General features: G+C 43.8%; 2 protein-coding genes across 3 annotated transcripts; one reads left to right on the forward strand and one right to left on the reverse strand.

Moving 5' to 3' along the window:
- Positions 1–1,011: 1,011 nt before the first annotated feature.
- LOC120790833 (retinal Mueller cells isomerohydrolase-like) lies at positions 1,012–10,229 on the forward strand. The gene is made up of 14 exons (XM_040128729.1): positions 1,012–1,097; positions 1,828–1,910; positions 2,144–2,294; positions 2,999–3,106; positions 4,834–4,975; positions 5,418–5,565; positions 5,953–6,034; positions 6,174–6,306; positions 6,470–6,612; positions 6,693–6,822; positions 7,495–7,609; positions 8,924–9,018; positions 9,163–9,274; positions 9,896–10,229. Exons 1-14 carry the CDS (start codon positions 1,087–1,089, stop codon positions 10,039–10,041), a joined length of 1,599 nt encoding a protein of 532 aa, XP_039984663.1. The 5' UTR covers positions 1,012–1,086; the 3' UTR covers positions 10,042–10,229.
- Positions 10,230–10,806: 577 nt separating this feature from the next.
- Positions 10,807–18,365, reverse strand: si:ch211-198n5.11 (methylcrotonoyl-coenzyme A carboxylase 2). 2 transcript variants are annotated; one of them, XM_040128727.1, is made up of 13 exons: positions 18,192–18,365; positions 16,683–16,784; positions 16,129–16,293; positions 15,846–16,042; positions 15,450–15,628; positions 15,235–15,315; positions 14,526–14,704; positions 14,101–14,320; positions 13,656–13,747; positions 13,156–13,312; positions 12,487–12,609; positions 11,605–11,838; positions 10,807–11,455 (listed from the first exon to the last, which is right to left on the reverse strand). In XM_040128727.1, exons 1-13 carry the CDS (start codon positions 18,209–18,211, stop codon positions 11,369–11,371), a joined length of 1,836 nt encoding a protein of 611 aa, XP_039984661.1. In that variant the 5' UTR covers positions 18,212–18,365; the 3' UTR covers positions 10,807–11,368. The 2 variants fall into 2 exon arrangements, with proteins under 2 accessions (XP_039984661.1, XP_039984662.1); XM_040128728.1 differs by lacking the exon at positions 18,192–18,365 and adding an exon at positions 17,757–18,078.
- Positions 18,366–19,290: the final 925 nt, after the last annotated feature.

Consider the following 19,290-nt stretch of genomic DNA (forward strand, 5'->3'; position numbering starts at 1 on the left):
TAGTGGTCAGCAGGAAGGATCCACCCCGCTAGCGCAGCTAAAAATGACATAATAGCAAATAGAGTACAGAAAAGTCCAAAACGCTGTATTACTAAGTATAACTTTATATGCTGAGGTGAGTCTTTGCATTTTTGGTCCTCAGAGTGGCAAAGTGATTCAAAATGGTTCACTCTGTGCAACACAAATCAGATGCGAGGTGAGGTGAGGTGAGGTGAACGTTTCGGGCAGTTTGGGCCATTAGCAGGACCTCATCCTTTTGGGTTTTCTTTGCTTATTTACAGGCAGGAGCCAGCGTTTGCTGTCTTTAACCTGCTCTCGGCAACCTCGAGACACAGCGGATGACAGTTCACTGCTCTTTTTAAACCCCAAGTGATGACACCATCCATTTATATTCGCCCCCTTCGTCCTTCTATTCGGCATTCAGCGTCCATTTATCAAAACAAGAGGACAAAAAAGGTAGCAACTGTTAATCATTCACCGTCTCCCCCTTTCCTGCAGGTCTCTCTCTCTCTTTCCCTCCAGACTTAGCCAATTAAAATAGTTTCTGAGTGTTTTTCTCGAAGCAGTCTGGAACTAATTAGGTGGGATTCCTTCTACATGCACATCCACATTCAAACAACACAAACACGCTGCTCATAAAAGTTGACTTTATTAGTTTGACCCACATCGTTGGTGGATTGTTTGTGTTCCCAGGTTGACAAAGGACATGTTTCGGGGCCTGGAGAGCATTCTGAGTCTGAGGGCCAGAGGGCTGAAAGGAGATGAGACAAAGCCGGCTTGTTCAGCTCGGGTTAAGACCGGAGGAGGAGGAGGAGCAGGAGGTGGAGGAAGGGTAGAAGGGGGAAAGAAAAGGAGGGAGCAGGGGAGCAAAAGGCATGAAAGGAGCGAACAGAGGAGGAGAGGGAGCAAGAAAGGATGGAAAAGGGGAGGAGAAAATGAGAGAAGGGAGTGGATGGGAGGATAGAGGGAGGAGGGGGCCCGGTTTCCAATCTTTCGCCACAGGAAATCTTTGTGGTTGAAATGCAAGCCAGAGTCTCTGTTGCAAGCAAGTTGTGAGTGCAGAGAGTGCGGAGAGCATACAGCAGCATGACCAGCCGGTGAGTAAAACTTTCCCAGTCTTTTTCACGAAGGGTTCTGCACTTCGGAGGATCGAGGAAACTCATTTTTCAAAAACAAACTTTCAAGGTTCAAAGTTATTGGTTCCCCCGGAATGAAATAAGAGGCAGCGGCGTGCAGACGCCTTTCGGTGACGTTTGTTGTTTTGCCTGCAAGAGACAAAGGTTTTAATGAGTCAGCTATGTAGATTTCAGATGAGGCAAAGTTTTACACAATGTTTTTTTTTTTGGTTTTTTTTTGCTGCACACAGCAGTCATGGAATTGTATAAATCAAAATGCCCTTGTTTTCTGGGATGGTTTAAGGAATCGCTTAAAAACTGAACACAAAAACCGTGAATTATAACAACTCTAATTCCGTGATAACCAAACAAACTCAGTCTGCTGAGGAAGATACTGTGATATAATCAAAGGATCCCCAAAAAACAGCAACTAAATAGGGTTTGTTGTGAGGTCGTTCTGTCCACTGCTGTTTATGATGGTTAAGCTTGAGCTTTCAGTCTCAGCCGAGTATCTGCATCTCCTGCACTGATCGATCCACGTACATACTGACCACACTGTACAACTGTCTGTGGCTCAAATGAGGAACAAACCACACAGCAAAGGTTTTCTCACAAACACAAAAGAAACCAAGACCTCAAAACCGGTCCTCCGACTCGGACGTGTTGCGGAATTTCTCTCCTTTAATTCGGAATTTGATTTCGTCCTCTCCAGCGTAGAGCACCCCGCTGCAGGCTACAGGAGGATCTTTGAGACGGTGGAGGAGCTGGATGAACCGATACCTGCTCAGATCACCGGTAGGATAAAGTGACCGAGGGCCTCCACACACACAAACAGGCTCAGACACACGGCAGTGCTCACAAATAATCATCATACGTACAGATTTTTGTTTGTTTCCATACTGAGTTAATTTTTAAAAAATGTTATAATCATCAGAAAACTCCCTGTTTTGTTTGAGCTATAAAACACCGGTATGTGCCACCCCGTGTGTGTGTGTGTGTGTGTGTGTGTGTGTGACGCGTGTGTGCAGGCGTGATGCCATCGTGGTTGGGCGGCAGTCTCCTCAGGATGGGGCCAGGTCTTTTCGAGGTGGGGGATGAACCCTTCCACCACCTGTTTGACGGACAGGCTCTGTTGCACAAGTTTGACCTGAAGAACGGGCAGGTGACTTACTACAGGAAGTAAGAACGCTGCACATTACCTTACAAAATCAGAGCACTTTTTTTTTTTTTTTTTTTTCCAATGAAACGCATCTTTAAGACACATTTGGTTCATCTTATCCTGAGGTGATAACTTTACATTTTCCAGTCTCGTCCGTTCTTTATCTCTCCCTCTCTTTTGTCTGGTTCTGTGAGACACATAAAAAACTATTTTGAAAAGTTCTCCACAAATTAGTTTTTTTTTTTTTTTTGCATGGATCTGGATCTAGGTGCAGGTCCAGGAAATTTTAAGGGATCTGTTAACTCTGCCATGTTGGGCATTCGGGAACATTTTCACTTTTTTCTCTTCTCTTCGCTCGACGCGTATCCCATTGTTTTTGACTTTCATTATTTTGATGCAGATCCAAACCCAGATGCAGAGTTTCAGTTTTTGTTATGGCAGGGAGGTATTCGGTTCTGTGCAGCCGAGGAAAACAATAAAATTCATCCAAACTGGCACGCTGCCGGAGAGGAGACAAAAACAATAATCAGACACACAGCCGCTACAGATCACAAAAATCCTTTGTCGAACTCCAAGAAGTCTGTTTTTTCTTTTGTTTTTTTTAACTGAGCAGAGTCAGTTCCGTGTCTCACAGAACAACAGAGACAACAGACCGGATAGGAAAGGGGTTTCGCGTGGCTTTGGGGTTCTCCGGCGAGTGACGTGTGTGATCTTTCATGCCCAGGTTCATCAGGACGGATGCGTACGTCCGTGCTATGGCTGAAAACAGAGTGGTCATCACCGAGTTTGGCACAGCAGCCTACCCAGACCCCTGCAAAAACATCTTCTCCAGGTAACCCAGAACCCTGACTCCCAATAGCACCTCAGGAAGTTTCCAGCAGAGTTTTTGTTTTACCAGATATCGTCGGTGCCGGAAGCACTGGAGTTGCCCGTGGGGAGCGCTCCTTGGCCGGGCGCAGTTGTGTCCAACCAACATGATATAATGTGTTAATTAAGGAGCTGTTGAAATGCTGGCGGGCGGATTTTTTTTTTTTTAAACTTTGGACAGTGCCAGACCAGCTGTTTCCCTCTGCCCCCAGTCTTTATGCTAAGCTAAGCTAATCACCTCCTGGCGCTGGCTTCACGTGTAACGGGTGGTATCGGTCTTCGCATCTCACTCTCCAACAGTGGTGGAAGAAGTAATCAGATCTTTTGCTTGAGTAAAAGTGTGAATACCTCGCTTTAAAAAGGCTCCATTGCAGGTAAAAGTTCTGCGTTGAAAATGTTCCTAAAGCAAAAGTACGTGAAGTATAATCAGCAAAATGTACTCAAAGCAACAAAAGTAGAAGTACTCGATGCAGAGAAGTAGGGAATGATATTATTAGATTGTTATGACTGCTGCATTAAGGTGTGAGCAGCATTTTACTGTTGTAGTTGGTCAAGGTGCAGCTGATTTTTAAAAAAAATCTTCTGTAAGGCTGCAACTCACGATTATCGTCATTCCGGACTGATCTGATGATTGTTTCCCCGTCTGTCAGCTGTGTGGCACAATACTGGTTTTGTCCAATCCTCAAAATATATTAACCAACGTAAATAAAATGATTCAAATGATGCAAAGAAAAAGCGGCAAATCCCACATTCCCATTTGAGAAGATGGAAGCCTGACACGTGTTGCAGGTGGAGTTCCCTACGAAAACCTCTCTAAACACTGTCCCCTTTCCGCCGGGCCACCGCAGTCCAGAGGAGAGCAAGGAAATAGCCGTGGACGCGAGCACTCCGGGAGAAGAACGGGCACCGCCAACTACGGTGTTGGGTTTAGAAAACATTGGACGCACAGTTGATATCTACAGCTGATGTTGTCCTAAAAAGACACTAGGATTGAACGCAAGTCGCAAATAAGATGGTTAAGTAAACGTAGGTATCTATGAAGGAGATTAAAAAGAACTTTACATACGCAGACTTAATTCCCACGTTGCAGAAAACTGCGTGGATTTATCACTGATTGGTTTCACAGCTTTGGTCATTAACCAACCTAACGTGACAGAGTCCGAACAAAGTCTTCATCAAGTTTCAAACAGTGGACTCTGGATGCAGACATCTGTTTGTTTGTAACAGTCTTTGTTACCAACATTAGTTGCCCCCCCCCCCCCGATATGATATCAGAGTGAATATCTTTGGGCTTTGGACTGCTGGTCGCACTCTGGGAAATTGTGTTTTTTGACTGTTGCCCGACGTTTTAAGGCCCCAACTATTAATCGGCTGAGTGAGGAAAAGCCAGCTGGACCAATGATGAAGACAACTGTTTGTCGGAGGCCCGAACTTCGTTATGCTACAAACCTTCGAGTTAATCACAATGCGTGTTTGTTTACCGTGTGTATTCGGGCTTTCGGCAGAGTCTGTGGATAGCATTGATGGCGATGTTCATAGCCTAGCTGTGTTGTCATGTGCATACGGTATAAAAAGGTCCAGCGTCGCCTCGGTTTTATTGTGCCGTGTTATTAATACACTGCTCCGCTCATTGGGAATCGTTTCTGGGACGTCGGCTAACCGTCGGTTTCCCTCGTACTTGTGTCCCTTCAGATTCTTTACCTACTTCAGGGGCATTGAAGTGACCGATAACTGTTTGGTGAACGTCTACCCAATCGGCGAAGACTTCTACGCTGTCACGGAGACCAATTACATCACCAAGGTGGATCCCGATTCGCTGGAGACGTTAAAGAAGGTGAGAGCTGACTGGGTTGACTTTTTAAAGCTTCTTGGTGAAATTTCTCTATTTAAGTTTCATTTGGTTTTCTTTGGATTTTTTGACCCCCCCTTTCTCAATGTTCTTCTTGAGCTCTTGTTTTGCTGGGGGCTAAAAGTTTGTTTTTTTCTAAATGCTGAAAATGATAAATGACATTTTTAACATTTTAAATTGAGTAAAATATTGCCATTTCAGCTCATACGTAAATATTAGAACACTTTAATATAGTTCAGATGTAACTTAGAGGCCGCAGATGAGCTCCACCTTGGTTTTATTTGTTTACAGTAGTTATGTTTTTATGTAATTTTGCCATTTAAAACTACTTCGTACACCTTAAGGGTGTTTTTGGCGAACTCACGACAGCGGGCCCTGACTCTTTCTTCCCTTCATTCTCTGTCCTGTGTGTGCGGACTTACATCAGGTGGACCTGTCTAAGTACCTGTCAGTGAACGGGGTGACTGCCCACCCCCACACCGACCCCGACGGCACAGTCTATAACATCGGCAACTGTTTCGGCAAGAACATGAGTCTGGCGTATAACATCGTCAAGATCCCACCTGCCCAGGAAGGTGAGTTTGGCCCACGAAAGAGAAACGGATAGATGGAAGGGTGGAAAGAACCGAAAAAAGAAAGAAACATTGATGGGTGAACCGATGGAAAGGAAGAGGCCAACAACTGTAAGAGGCGTCAAGGCCAATCTGCTGATGAAGATTGTGTGATACCCCTGAAAGCTCCAGAACAGATACTAAATGGACCTTGCATGGGACGGGTTTTTTTCAACCAGAAAGAAACTGAATACTGGAGCGAACCACGGGAGGGTTTGGGCATTTTATCTCGTTAGGAGGCAGCTTTTGTTGGGAGGAGGGAAAACCAGACACGGCTAATATCGACCCTTCGGCGTGAATGTCGCTTCCTCCGGTGTCTCACTGACTCCGTGTGTCTCTGTGTGTCTCCAGACAAATCAGATCCCATAGAGAAATCACAGGTCTTGGTTCAGCTACCCAGCAGCGAGAGGTTAAAACCCTCCTACATGCACAGGTACCGCGCTCTCTCACCAGTACACCAGACCCAGCTAAGCAGCCCACCCTCTCTCCCTGTGGTGCTTCACCTTTTTACAAACTGTGCACTCTTTCTATGTTTATGTATCCATCTCTCCGCTTGCTTGTCTTGTCCGTAGTTTCGGTATGACAGACAACTATTTTGTGTTTGTGGAGCAGCCGGTGAAGATCAACCTGCTCAAGTTCCTGTCGGCGTGGAGCGTCAGAGGAGCCACGTACATGGACTGCTTCGAATCCAACGACAGCATGGGGGTAGGCGGAGGGCGGGGGCAAAAGTGCCGTCCTCTTTGTATCTGCTGCCCCAGTCACCAGACTGGGGCGGGAAGGGCAGCGAATGTCTGATCTATTACATGCGACTGCCGTTTCACTTCTGTTCGTATGCATTGCTGTTCAGTGCATGTGCTGGTTTTCGTAGACATGGTTCCACCTGGCCACCAAAGAGCCGGCGGGTTATTTGAGCAGCCACAAGTTCAGAACATCAGCTTTCAACCTCTTCCACCACATCAACGCCTATGAAGACCAGGGATTCTTGGTCGTCGACCTCTGCACGTGGAAAGGGTGAGTATGAGCCCGCGGGCGTGTCCGTGTGAGCGTTTCGACGTGTAATCGCTCTGACCTCTCTCTCTCTCTCGCTGCAGTCATGACTTTGTGTATAACTACCTGTACCTGGCCAACCTGAAGGAGGAGTGGGAGGAGGTGAAGAAAGCAGCGATGAGGGCTCCTCAGCCCGAGGTCAGACGATACGTACTGCCGCTGGACATACACAGGGTGAGTGCACGCACACGCAAGTTTTTTGTGGTTGCTTTGCATCTATGTGTGTTCGTTGTGAGTCTCTTTGTGGTTGTTTTTTTTTGTCTTCATTTTTGGGTCTCCTAGGGATGGTTTTGCAGCTATTTGTGGTTGCTTTGTGTCTAGTTATGGTTGTTTTCCGTCTCTTTGTGGTCATTTTCTGTCTCTTAGGGAAAGCTTTTCCTGCCCTTTGAGTTTTGTAACTGAGCTCTGTGACTTTCAAACAAGAAATATTAACAGTCTCTTCATACAGAGGCTCTGGCCCCTGGGCCTGTGCCCTGTAGGCCTGTTCAAAACTCCATACATGGGTCCTGGTCACCTTAACTGATCATATTACTAGGAGTTATATACTACATACAGCTGGGAAGTATTGACAAAAATTTGACATAAATGTCAGTAAAATTATCTATTTAATAAATCATTGTAGGGATTATTGTTTTTTTTATCTAAATCACAAATTAAGAATCATAAAACAGCCGATAATAAAAAAAAAAAAAGAACCTACAGATAAGGCTCTGACAAGGGTATTGGAGGAGCAGATAAAAGATGCAGATAAACCACACTTTTCTTACTCTCCTGTATTACGTACTGGAGTGTGTATTCATGTCTGTGTGTGTGTGTGTGTGTGTGTGTGTGTGTGTGTGTGTTCAGGAGGAGCAGGGGAAGAATCTGGTATCGCTGTCCTACACCACAGCTACTGCTGTTCTTCACAGTGACGGCACCATCTGGCTCGAACCTGAAGTCCTCTTTTCTGGACCGAGACAGGGTGAGACGCGTACATCCACGCGGCGCACTGCAACGGATACAAGCAGTCTCACTCGGATTTGCAATGATAGGACTCAGTCTCTTGATGACATCAGTCTTCCCATTACAAATCAAAAAAAAAAAAAAATCAATGATCAATAAAATTTGGATGATAATAATAATGATGTTTATTTATAGCGCACTTATCAAAACCGGAAATGACCAAGTGCTTCACAAGGACAAAACGAAAAAAAAGTAACAGAAAAAAGAAAAACATAAAACATATGATCCAACTTGCATACGTATTTATAAAAACACACATGCAGACCAATTGACCACAGCTGAATAAGGTTATAAAAATGCTTAAAAAATACACTTTCGGAGGAAACATGAAAGAGGACATGGCTATTTAAAAGAGGTTGTTCGAAAGCCTTTCGATAGAAGTGTCTGATTTAAAAGAAGACGCTGATTTCACGAGTCTTTTTCATTCCAAGGTTTATTTATTGAGTATCAGTTTGGAACAAGTAAAAATCTTGCTCGGGTTACATTTCTCCTGGCGACCCGATCCCAAGCACCGAGCTGGCAAAGGACACACACACACACACACACGTATGCACCTTTAACCGCCACACGCAATCACCTATCGACCTGCCAATAGACTCTTCAAGTCTGACTTTGTCTGGTTATGGTCACTTTTACGCAGATGTCACACATTGTACTTTATCTTATAGGCTTTATACAGAGTAGTTAGTGAGCAAATACGCAGTGGCTTCAGAGACTATTCAGACCCCCTTCACTTCCAAAGCCCGGACTTAAACCCCATAGAGCATCTGTGGGGGGGACCTGACAACGGCGGCGGCTTCACAGACGCTTCCCAGCTTGAGAGGATCTGCAAGGAAGAACGGGATTAACTGCCAAAATCCAGCTGCGCAAAGCTTGTAGAGAGTAAGCTGTGGTTTCTGCCAGAGGGGCTCCTGCAAACTACTGAGCCAAGGGTCTGAATACGGTTGTAAACGAGGGGGTTCGGTTTCTGATTTTTTAAAAATTTGCAAAAGAAAAAAAAAAAAAAAAAATTCTCAAAACATGCTTTTGCTTTGTCATTAATGACATGAGTGTATATTGATGAGCAAAAATGGGACTTTTATCCAGTTACAAATAAATCTACAACACAGTGAAGAGTGCAAAAAGCGAAGGGGTCTGAATACTTTCTGGAGCCACTGTATCTATTCCAAAGGGCACACAGTGTTCTATATCACCGGTGGATGACTTTGTTTTAATATTCTCATATGGCCGACTTTCTCTTTTCACTGTACTCTTTCTCTCTCTTCTCTCTCAGCCTTTGAGTTTCCACAGATTAACTACTCCATGTGTCGTGGGAAGAAGTACTCCTTCGCCTACGGCCTGGGACTCAACCACTTCATCCCTGACAGGGTAGGAGCGCTCGTTTCACTCACAGGAGGAGGACGAGGACAAGCGTCGGGACAGTCACGTGCCGCACGTGCTCCCCGGCCCACACAGTGTGTGACAGTGTTCATGCGTTTGTTGATTAAAGCTGTCGGTTGTTCATTGCTGTAGATAGTCAAGCTGAACGTGCAGACCAAAGAGACCCGGGTGTGGCAGGAGGAGGAGTGTTACCCATCGGAGCCGCTGTTTGTCCCAACACCTGGAGCTACAGAGGAGGACGATGGTCGGTCGCGAGCACGCACACGCACGCACGCACTGTATTATTTCAGTTCAGCTTGTGCTTATGTGGCACATAATTATTAATTACTAACTTATCAATAAAGGAGCCGCAGCCATGACTGTAACATTTATGACACCAGATCCTATTTAGAGAGGCCACGTCACTTGGGAACAGAACATAAAAATCGAAATGATGCACTGAGAAGATTGTAGAATCTGAATTCTCTCTTTTTTTTCTCCTCTCATATCTGCTTCAAACATGTTATCAAACAAATGAGAGAGTTAAAAAAAATGAAAAGCCGGCAAAAACCGAAAAGTTAAAAGGTTGACTTAACCCCTAGCCTAATCTGCACCTGATCAAATTCCAACTTAGAGGGGCACTAGAGAGATTTACACTGGTATCGTACTTCCGTCAACCCCTGGGGATTTGTAAGAGGCGGAGTCTTAACAAAAAATGGTCAAAAATGATGCAGAAGAAAAATATCCCGAGTTTGAGCACATAGTTTGAGTTACGCTCTGATAGAACGTAAATCAAACTCCTCATTTGAAGTTAACTCTACCGATTGTTGAGCATGTCTGTGATGGAAGCACGCACATATCCACCCCCTGTGCCTCGGTGTTGCAGGTGTGCTGCTGAGTATCGTGGTGAAGCCGGGCGCAGAGAGACCAGGCTTCCTGCTGGTGCTGGACGCCATGAAACTGACTGAGCTGGCCAGGGCGGCGGTCGACACCATCATCCCCGTGACGTTGCACGGCATGTACAAGCCATGACCGCGGCTCACACCTCGTAAAAGTACCCGAGAATCGCCACCGCAGTGGAAATGTTTGAATTCATCATTCAACACGTCATCAGTAATATTTGTGGGGTCCTCATTATGAAGCTTGAGCTACAATTAATAACAAACACAGTAGTTTTGCAATTTAAAAATGTATTTACATTTTTTATCTTATTTTATACAAATAAAAAAAAACAAAAAACTACATAACAGTCATTTACATTTGTAATTACATGATTACAGGTATAATCAGTGTTGTGTGGTAAAGCTCCGATAAGGTGCTTTTGGGCGGCAGATTTTAATTTTTTGACACGTGAAGATCTGTTTAAAAAAACAAAAAAACAAAAAAAAACAAAAATAGGATCTTTCTCCTGAGCTGGGTTAAGTCTGAACCACACCAGTGGGCTGCTGTAGGTGATACCCACATGACAACATTCAACTGTCGACATGACGTGAAAGCGAGAATAAAAAAACCTGATGAGGCAATAATGCTGAGCCGTCGAGACTCTTTCCAGAGTGTCTTTGCTCAAGAGGCCAACAAAACTGGGAGAACTACTCCACCCGCGTATGCAGTGCACTTGGTTCTCCTTCTAGTAATCATTTTTGACAACACGTCAACAGTAAAAAGTCAGTAAATGCTGTAAATAAACTTTCGTCTTTCAGTCAATTTGTTTTGACTGTTCTGTGAGTGCAAGTCTTGATGTCGGAGTTCCTGATGTTCCCAAAAACTAGAAGAGTGGTGAATATTGTTAAAAAAAAATAAAAATAAAAAGTCAGCGTGCACGGGGTCAAGCTTAGGTTTCTGGAGATGAAAAAAAAACAAACATGCACTGACGGTACTATGGTTGTTGTGGGCAAAAATGCGGCAGACATTAAATTATCACATGCGTACAGTTTATAAAGCATAATCTTCTTCATCTCCTATAATCTGTACCCAGTCCAAGAGAGTTGTTCATCATTGTGGTTAAAACAGGATGTTTGATCCGTTAGCCACCCTCCCAAATACGACCTTAGGAGGACTGGCAATGAAATTTCTGTCTAGTCTGAAAAACACACATGTCGGTATTCGGCATGTCCAACCGTTGTACTAAATCTGTGTTATTTAAGGTGTTAAGATTCTCTTCAAGTGCAACTATAATTCCGACACCTGCAATTTCCAGTCATGCTGAATACGGGCCGGAGCTCGGTGTGAAACCTCTTAGCGCACCCTGGTGAAGGTGACCAGTGGGCCACAGCAGCCAGACTGAACGAAAGACACCCGTTAAATCTCGCTGATGGACAGATGTTGGTAGTGTCCATAAAAAAGTGAGGAGGAGAGGCCTCTACATACGTAGAAGTGCTGATTGCCGTTTTTCTGTGGAAAGCTGACACTGCTGCTGTTTGATGATGTCCAGGCAGTCTCTGAGAACCTGCAGACAGAAAGACATTCATACAAAAAACAACATAAAAGGAAGAGAAAAGGTTAAGTCCAAATCATATTGCCCACTGTTGTGTTTTCATGTAGTGAGGGCTGTCAGGTGCGTCCAGACGGTCCGAACAAAACAGCGTGCTGTTTTACCTTCCTGGTGTCCTGGGGCAAAATGACTCCATCGTCCCAGAGCCTGCCAGAGGAGAAGAAAGCTGAGCTCTCTTCTTTTAATCTCCTGTTAAAGTTGTCCTCCTGCTGCTGCTTCTGCTCTTCCTCCAGCTCACTGTCGGGGGGAAGCAGAGAGCCAGCGTGACCCGGAGCCGCCATCGACACTCTGGCGTTGGGCCACAGGAACAGGAAATTGGGGTCAAAGGCCCGTCCGCACTAGAGAAGGAAACAAGGCTCAAATTGTTGCGGGATTAACCCTGCACCCTAAATCCCACACGAGTAAACTGTGGGATAATACTGCGGAATAGTGAGGACTGCATGTATATGGAAAATTTCTCCAGCAGTCTGCTAGTTCAGGAGACCGCACTTGTAACTACGCATTCAGGCATATTTTGGTTAAAAAAAAAAAAAAGAAAAATCCTGTGCAAATTTTGATTTTTTTCTGTGAAACTGGCTGGAGTTTTCGGCGGAGTATTTCTTTAAGGAATCCAATAAAGTAGAGAACAGAGTGGTACTCAAGTAACACTATGAAACAAACAGCAACCAAAAAAACAAAAAACAAAAAAAAAACCTTATACAACCACAGCGTGACAGATGCTCTTAGTTAAAAAGATTTAAAAAAAAAAAAACACAGACAAACTAGTAAAGTTTTCTTTGAAAATCCAGCTGGTTCAGAAAAAAAACAAAACAATGTTGTCATACAAAGAACTGGAAAAAGACATTTTCAATACGCTTCACGTCCCCTGAGACAATTACACTTAAATTTCTGCATTGAGGATAAGACCACCTTTAAAGTCCAGGTGGGCAAAGTTTTTCTTAAAGAGATGATCACATAACTCCAGCAGTGTTTACTGGGACTCTCACCATGGCGTAGCTGTCAGCACCGTGGCAACCACCAACCACCACAGTGATTTTGGGGACGGAGGCGCACGCTACTGCGGACAGCATTGAACCCTGAGCCTTCAGACGGTTACTGTTCATCTCTGCCTGGAAGAGACACACGCACACACACACGCACACACACACACACACACACACAGAGAGAGAGTATAATACAGGTATAAAACAAAAACTCATTTAAAAAGTCAATTTGACCAAGATTAGGTTTTAACATCGTGCCGTTCAGGGCAATCCATAATCTTAGGGGGGAAAAAAGAAGACACACCCACACGCTGAAGTGATGATTATTGTAACCTTCAACTGTTGTGATTGTTCTTGATAAACTGTCTTTTTGGGAGCATTTACTCAGTGCGCTGCTGCCTCTTCCCCCCTCGCAGCTGTTTTTGCCTCTTTGCCTACGCGCCTGATACCATGTCAGGCCGTGCGTACGCTACCTCATGAAGCACTATTCAGGATCTTACCATGACATCTGTCATGTCTCTGATGTCCCATACCAACTGTAGAAAAACTTAGTGCGATGCTTTTGGATAAATACTGCTGCATTCGGTCAGGTGTTTTAGTTTTATGATGTATTTTCAAAATGTTCACATAGAGACCTAAACAGCCTTGATGTGTTTCACTGGCAGTGGATACCTGTGTTATGGAGAGTGTTGGTGCTGCTGTGGGTGCTGTGTTCTGGAGGAAGAGGAGTGGGATGTCTCTCTGGTCACATAACTGGACAAAATGGCTTCCTTTCAGGGCGGCCTGCTGTGACAGCTCTCCGTTGTTGGCTACTATTCCCACCAGGTGGCTAATGCAGCACATAAAACACAGAAATTTAGATCATGAGCCATGCTAGGCTGTGGCACATGACGACAGCCGGAGTCATGCTGCCGTGGCTGCTGGGTTAGTGATAGAAGACGGGAAAATTATCAAGATTAAAAAAAAAAAAAAAAAAAAAAGGCAAAATGTGCTCATATGTGTTTTCACAATGTTAACTTTTTAAATAAATAACTAAATAGATAACGATTATTCATAATTTAATCATTATTGTAGTATCACTAACAAACTTTTCCTTTCATTTGTTGGCTGAAAAGTTGACTTTTTCTGCCCTCGTGTCCAAAGCGCGTGCGCGTCTGTTTTTTATCTTTTACCCGTGTATCTTTGAAAAACCAGTGATCAGCGTGGTTCCGTAACGAGCCTTAAACTCCTGGAAGCGGCTGCCGTCCGTCAGCCGACTGATGACCTGGACAGACGGACAGAAAAAAAAACCAACTGCGTGTTATTATTGTTCAGTCGGACAGTGGCGAGACAGCCATGACAGGAACACAACTTCTCTGCAAACCAACCACGCATGAACCGTCATTAATTTCCAACAGCGTTGGAGCGATAATCTAAAAAAATCCTTCATTTCTGTTTTGTTGGGACTCCCCAGAGAACACGTCATGAAACCACTGTGTCAAAAACTGTGTTGTCTTTTTTCGTGTTTAATTCGGAATGGACCGAAGTTTGACAGTCACATGTACACGACACTCTTCTCCCTGAATGTTACTACTACTACTATTACTACTACTGAATTCGTGTTTGTGCATTTTGTACCATTTTAACGTCCAGACTGTAGCTATAACTCTGCGGAGCGAGGCCCAGAAGCTCCTCTGAACTGTACAGTGGCTGCTCCTCAGCTGTCCTCTTCTTCGTCCGCTCCTCATCCTCCTCCTCTTCCTCAGGCAGTTGGAAGTTGAGGGTGGAAATGATGTTTCTGGTGTAATCGTACGCCTCCTTTTCTTCCCAGGCGAAATGATCCACACAGCCACTCACTCTGAAAGCAGCAGATGAATTGACTTGCTTTTGTCACTCTATTCATATCCAACTTATTTGGTTATTTCTTCTATAACTGTGCAAGTTAGTTATTCATTTTATTTTTTGCAAACATAGACCTCCAAAGACGATAATCTCAATCTGACATCCTGCACCAAGACTGATCTGCCTCCCACAGGCTTGATTGGTTTGATTTATGGACCTACTCAGCATGAAGCCTGGCTCCTCCCAGGTCCTCTGGTGTCACTTCCTCTCCTGTGGCGGCCTTGACAAGTGGCGGCCCCCCCAGGAATATCGTCCCTATCCGGTGCACCATCACTGTCTCTTCTGCCATCGTGGGGATGTAAGCTCCACCCGCCGTGCATGACCCACACACCACTGACACCTTTAGGATCATTATTTGTTTTTATATAGACACTGCAGTTTGAAAGAGTGCAATTTTTATAACTGCTAGAGCTGTGACTGTATCAAACTCTAATGCAGATTTGTCTCTTCTCTGTCTGGACATCAGATTTTAAGACTGACACTTTTACATTTTATATCGCAACGGTAACAGGTCATAGGATCAAAAATGTGGCTGACAGGGAATCAAAGAATCCTTCACACTATTGATTATTTGTACTCTCTTTATCAATAGCATTTTGGTCCTTGGGTCTTGGTGGGTAAAATTTTAAAGCTTTCCATCAGCTTTTCATCTATATACAGTAATTCACTTTGAGGAACTCAATTTGTTTTGATTTGTACTTAAAACTCTGCTTATTGGGACATCTGATGCCGCTCAACCTGCACAATAGAGAGAACCTTAAACCTGACTATCCCAAGAACAAATGAACTTGAAAACATTGCATACATTACAGTTCCATGTACTCATTCACAGCCAGTTTGACATTCATCCAGTTGCCCGGGTTTCTTTACCTGCGGGATCTTCATGGCAGACATGATGGCTTCGTTATAGAACGTCCTTCCTCCCTGGTTCTTATCCGGAAAGATCTCTGACTGGATGTTTATACACAAACAGGGAATTACGAAGTACAACAGCAGTCAGGAGGATTCAACTCACATTCATCTCCTGAAACGAGACCCCTCTGGCTCCGCGCACTTATTAAACCCGAGATGTGTGTGTGTTCAACCTGCAGTGGTAGGAAAGCTCCCCCAGAGTCGACCAGGTAAACACAAGGCAGGCGGTTTTGAATCGCCACTTCTTGCGCTCTTAGTTGCTTCTTCACTGTGATTGGATACGCTGTTCCGCCTTTCACTGTGGCATCGTTGGCAATGAACACACACCACAGACCACTGATCCTGCCGATACCTGGATGGATACGCATACCATCACATATAGCACAAAGGTTCATAAGCTATGTGTGTTACACTTAGATCATTATAAGGTAGGAAATAAATTGCTAAATGTCTGATATAAATGAAGTAAGTGGAGTAAAGTGAGTAAACTGGAGGCAATTAAAGGACGTCAGATCATACAGTTTTTAGTTAGTACCAGAGATACAGGACTGTAGTTAGTGTTTTCTGACCTGTCAGGCAGCCGGCTGAAGGGATGTCCCCGTAGGGCAGACCCAGACCCGCGAATGGTGACAGCTCCAGAAAGTCCTCATCGTCCAGCAGAAGGCGCAGACGATCCCTGACCAGCAACTTCTTGTTTCTCTTTGTGTGCCTGGCGATGCTGTTCTCCCCTCCACCTTTCCTCACCTTCTCAGCCAACTCTATGAACCTTACACAGACAGACAGACATAATAAATGGCATGAATCTACATAATGAACTATGCAGTTGGGGGGAAATCGGTTGACAGGACCTACTTCTTATGGCAGGCGTTGCTGTTTCGGAGGTTAGCCTCATACACGTGCTGGTGGATGGGCTGGAGGGGCTGCTCCAGCACTGGGAAGGCACTGCGCAGAGGTCTCCTCTTCCTGGCTGCAGAGCTCATACAGCGGACTGAACTCTTCCAACGCTGCTCAGCCAACCTGTCACACAAGATTCATACAAGACAAGCATGTTCGCAGCTAGTTCACAACATGATAAAAAAAAAAAAAAAAAAAAGGATGTGACAACCGCAGAGGAGTACTTGAAATGTGAGTATCGAAAACTGTTAAGAACGGAAAACTACAGGTAAATATCAAATTTAAGATGTATAATCTTGTTGACCTAATCTTTGATCAGATAGCTACTGATTGAAATTAAAACTTCAACCGTGTTATTCTTTATTTTAACTAGACTTTACATTTGAGATCTCTGACCCCTTTTGGTCGCTGAATTTGTGTGTCACATATTTGTTCCAATCCCCAGCATATAATCTGCTGTAACTAGGTTGTCATTTAGTCTACAGTCCAGGAGTTTTGTGTGATGCAGTCACCTGTGATGTCTCTCCTCTGTTGTGTTTCTTAACATCCATAATGGTGACTGAGTGTGAGGAGGCACCAAGGCAGGACACGCTCTTCCTCCACTACACACACTCCTTTTAGAGAGAGAGAGAGAGAGACAGAGAGGTATGAACACACAAAAACAGGTGGATCTTCAACCGTGCATAACTTTTCCACACCGCCATACAGACACAGATCACATTACAGTTGTTAATCTTATGGTGTCTATTATGACTGGTGAAGGATAAAATGCAGTGATTAATGAGAGACGGCACAAGGGTAACATTAGTCACCTGTCACCTCACAAATAAGAGATCCTGAGCTGGAATCTGATCCGGCCAGCTGGGTCATGTGAACACGATGGCATGGATTTTAACTGGCTGACTAAGTCCCTATCCAGGCTGTTTTTTTAATCAAAAATGCCAAATATTTTCTAGTCCCAGCTTCTCAGTTCAAGATTCGCTGCATGACAGAAATTTATTGCACGCTGGGATAAACTCCAGCCTGGACTTTGGAAAAAATAATTTAGAAATGTACAGTATGCAATTTGGGAGAAGCGGCAAGTTAGCCTCATACAAAACAATTCCTTCAATAGCAATAATACACAACTGCCACAAGAACTAAACACCTGGCTTGCATCCATGGTATATAATGTACATTAATAACAATAGTAATGACAGACTTGCACAAATAATGTATGTTGTAGTATGGTATAGTGGTATAGTGCAGTATAGTGTGGTATAGTGAGGTTCGGTGTCGAGCTGGACATTAATAAATCAAATGAGGTTTACCACCAATTTTTCCCAAAGGACTCCTCAATTTGTCCACATGTCCACACACTGTGCCCGTAACTTCCCGGCTCCACTTGCTGGTGTTTAATTTTAGCACCTACGAGTTTGCTAAGTATTGTCTCAAAAGCGTGGGAAAGAAGAAAACACAGAGTATTTATCTGTATTTTATCTGTTTTTTCTGCCCACAGCGGTTGGTTTCACCTCAATATTTTGTTTCTAGACTTCTGTGAATCCAGAGTCCTGTTTTTTTTGTTTTGTTTTGTTTTTTAACAATACCTTCGGTTGAACTAAGGTCTATGGCATCTCATCTTTCCTGCCGTGTTTCATCCAAAACTTTGTCGTCGTTGCCTCCGGTAAAGTCTTCAGAGGTCAAACTGCTGCCTTCTGCAGTCACTGGGAGTCTGGTTTAGCTTTGATGCATAGCCGTGCACTTACACCGACGGTGAGCGCAGAAGCACCCCCTTCATTTTCCACTTCCCCAGCCTGTTATAGCCATACGCATTTTGCTAATATTAATTTGAACACACGAGTGAAATGTTTTTTTTTTTTGATTTTCGTTTTTTCGTTTGTTTGTTTTACCCACGTACAATCCTCAGAGCTGGATCAATCGTTAGGTCACCGGTGACAGTAGGAAATGTGTGCCAAAGGTCAAGGGGAGAGCTAAAAGTAATTGTGCGGCTTCACGTACGGAGAAGACGTAACCCCTCTTACCTTGTCATGCAGCGGTACATGTCTGTTTGTGTCTCCCCAAGCTAACACGGCTAATGACACAACGTTAGTAGCTTTAGAGAGAGAGAGAGGGGGAAAAAAAAAAAAGAATGACCAGAAAGGAACGGAGCTACTCCATATCGCCGCTCAGTACCCCACAAAAGGAAAGTCTAGCTCTTCCCTAATGTGTAGCAGCTTTCCAGCTGCAGTACGCGTTACCGCCACCTACAGGCGTGGAGGGCGAAGTGTACATTGGCAGGAAGACAACAAACCTCAGATTTGAGGTGCTTGTACTTAACTTGAGTATATAGCTTTTTACTCGATTACATTTATTTTGTCGTCTGTCGTTACCAGTCATTCCACTAATTCAGACATGACATCGAATATGCGATGAGCCTTTAAAGTATGAAGATGTGTTTACTGTCGAAGATGAAAGTAGCAGTATATAAAACTAGGGGTGAAACAACTGATGGACTAGAGCAACGACTCTGAAAAAGGCAGATGAATCATTTGGGTCACTGGGCCAGGCAAAAATGTGAAACATTCCATGGTTCCAGCCTCACTAGAAAAAACGTGAGGCTTTGCTGCTTTTCCTTGTCTTTAATTACAGAGAACCACATATTTTTTTTGGGGGGGGGGGGTTGGACTATAGGTTGGAAAAAAATAAGCATTTTTGAAGACGTCACTCTAAGCCCTGGAGAATTGCGACCGCCAGTCTCACTATTTTCTGATGGTTTAACCGAGCACATAGTCATTTATTTAAGAAAATATCCAGCAGATTAATCGACATTGGCAGTAATCAGTAGTTGCAACCCTTTATATATTAGTTAATAAATTCAGCTCAACCTCAACCGACCACAACAGTAAAATTCTACTTACACATTAATGAATCAGTAATAACAATCTAATAATATATAATAGTATAACAGTTCTTTGGAATTATGTGTGCTTTTACTTTGATATTTAAGAAAAAAATTACTAATAATATTAACAGTGTTTAATTTTACTTAATTAAACAATTTAAGTGAAGTAAATTTATTATAATTGAGTATTTTTACAGTGCTATTTCTACTGAATGATGTAACTATGCTGCTATGATCCC

Source organism: Xiphias gladius, chromosome 6, assembly GCF_016859285.1.
Source record: "Xiphias gladius isolate SHS-SW01 ecotype Sanya breed wild chromosome 6, ASM1685928v1, whole genome shotgun sequence".
Classification (NCBI taxonomy): domain Eukaryota; kingdom Metazoa; phylum Chordata; class Actinopteri; order Istiophoriformes; family Xiphiidae; genus Xiphias; species Xiphias gladius.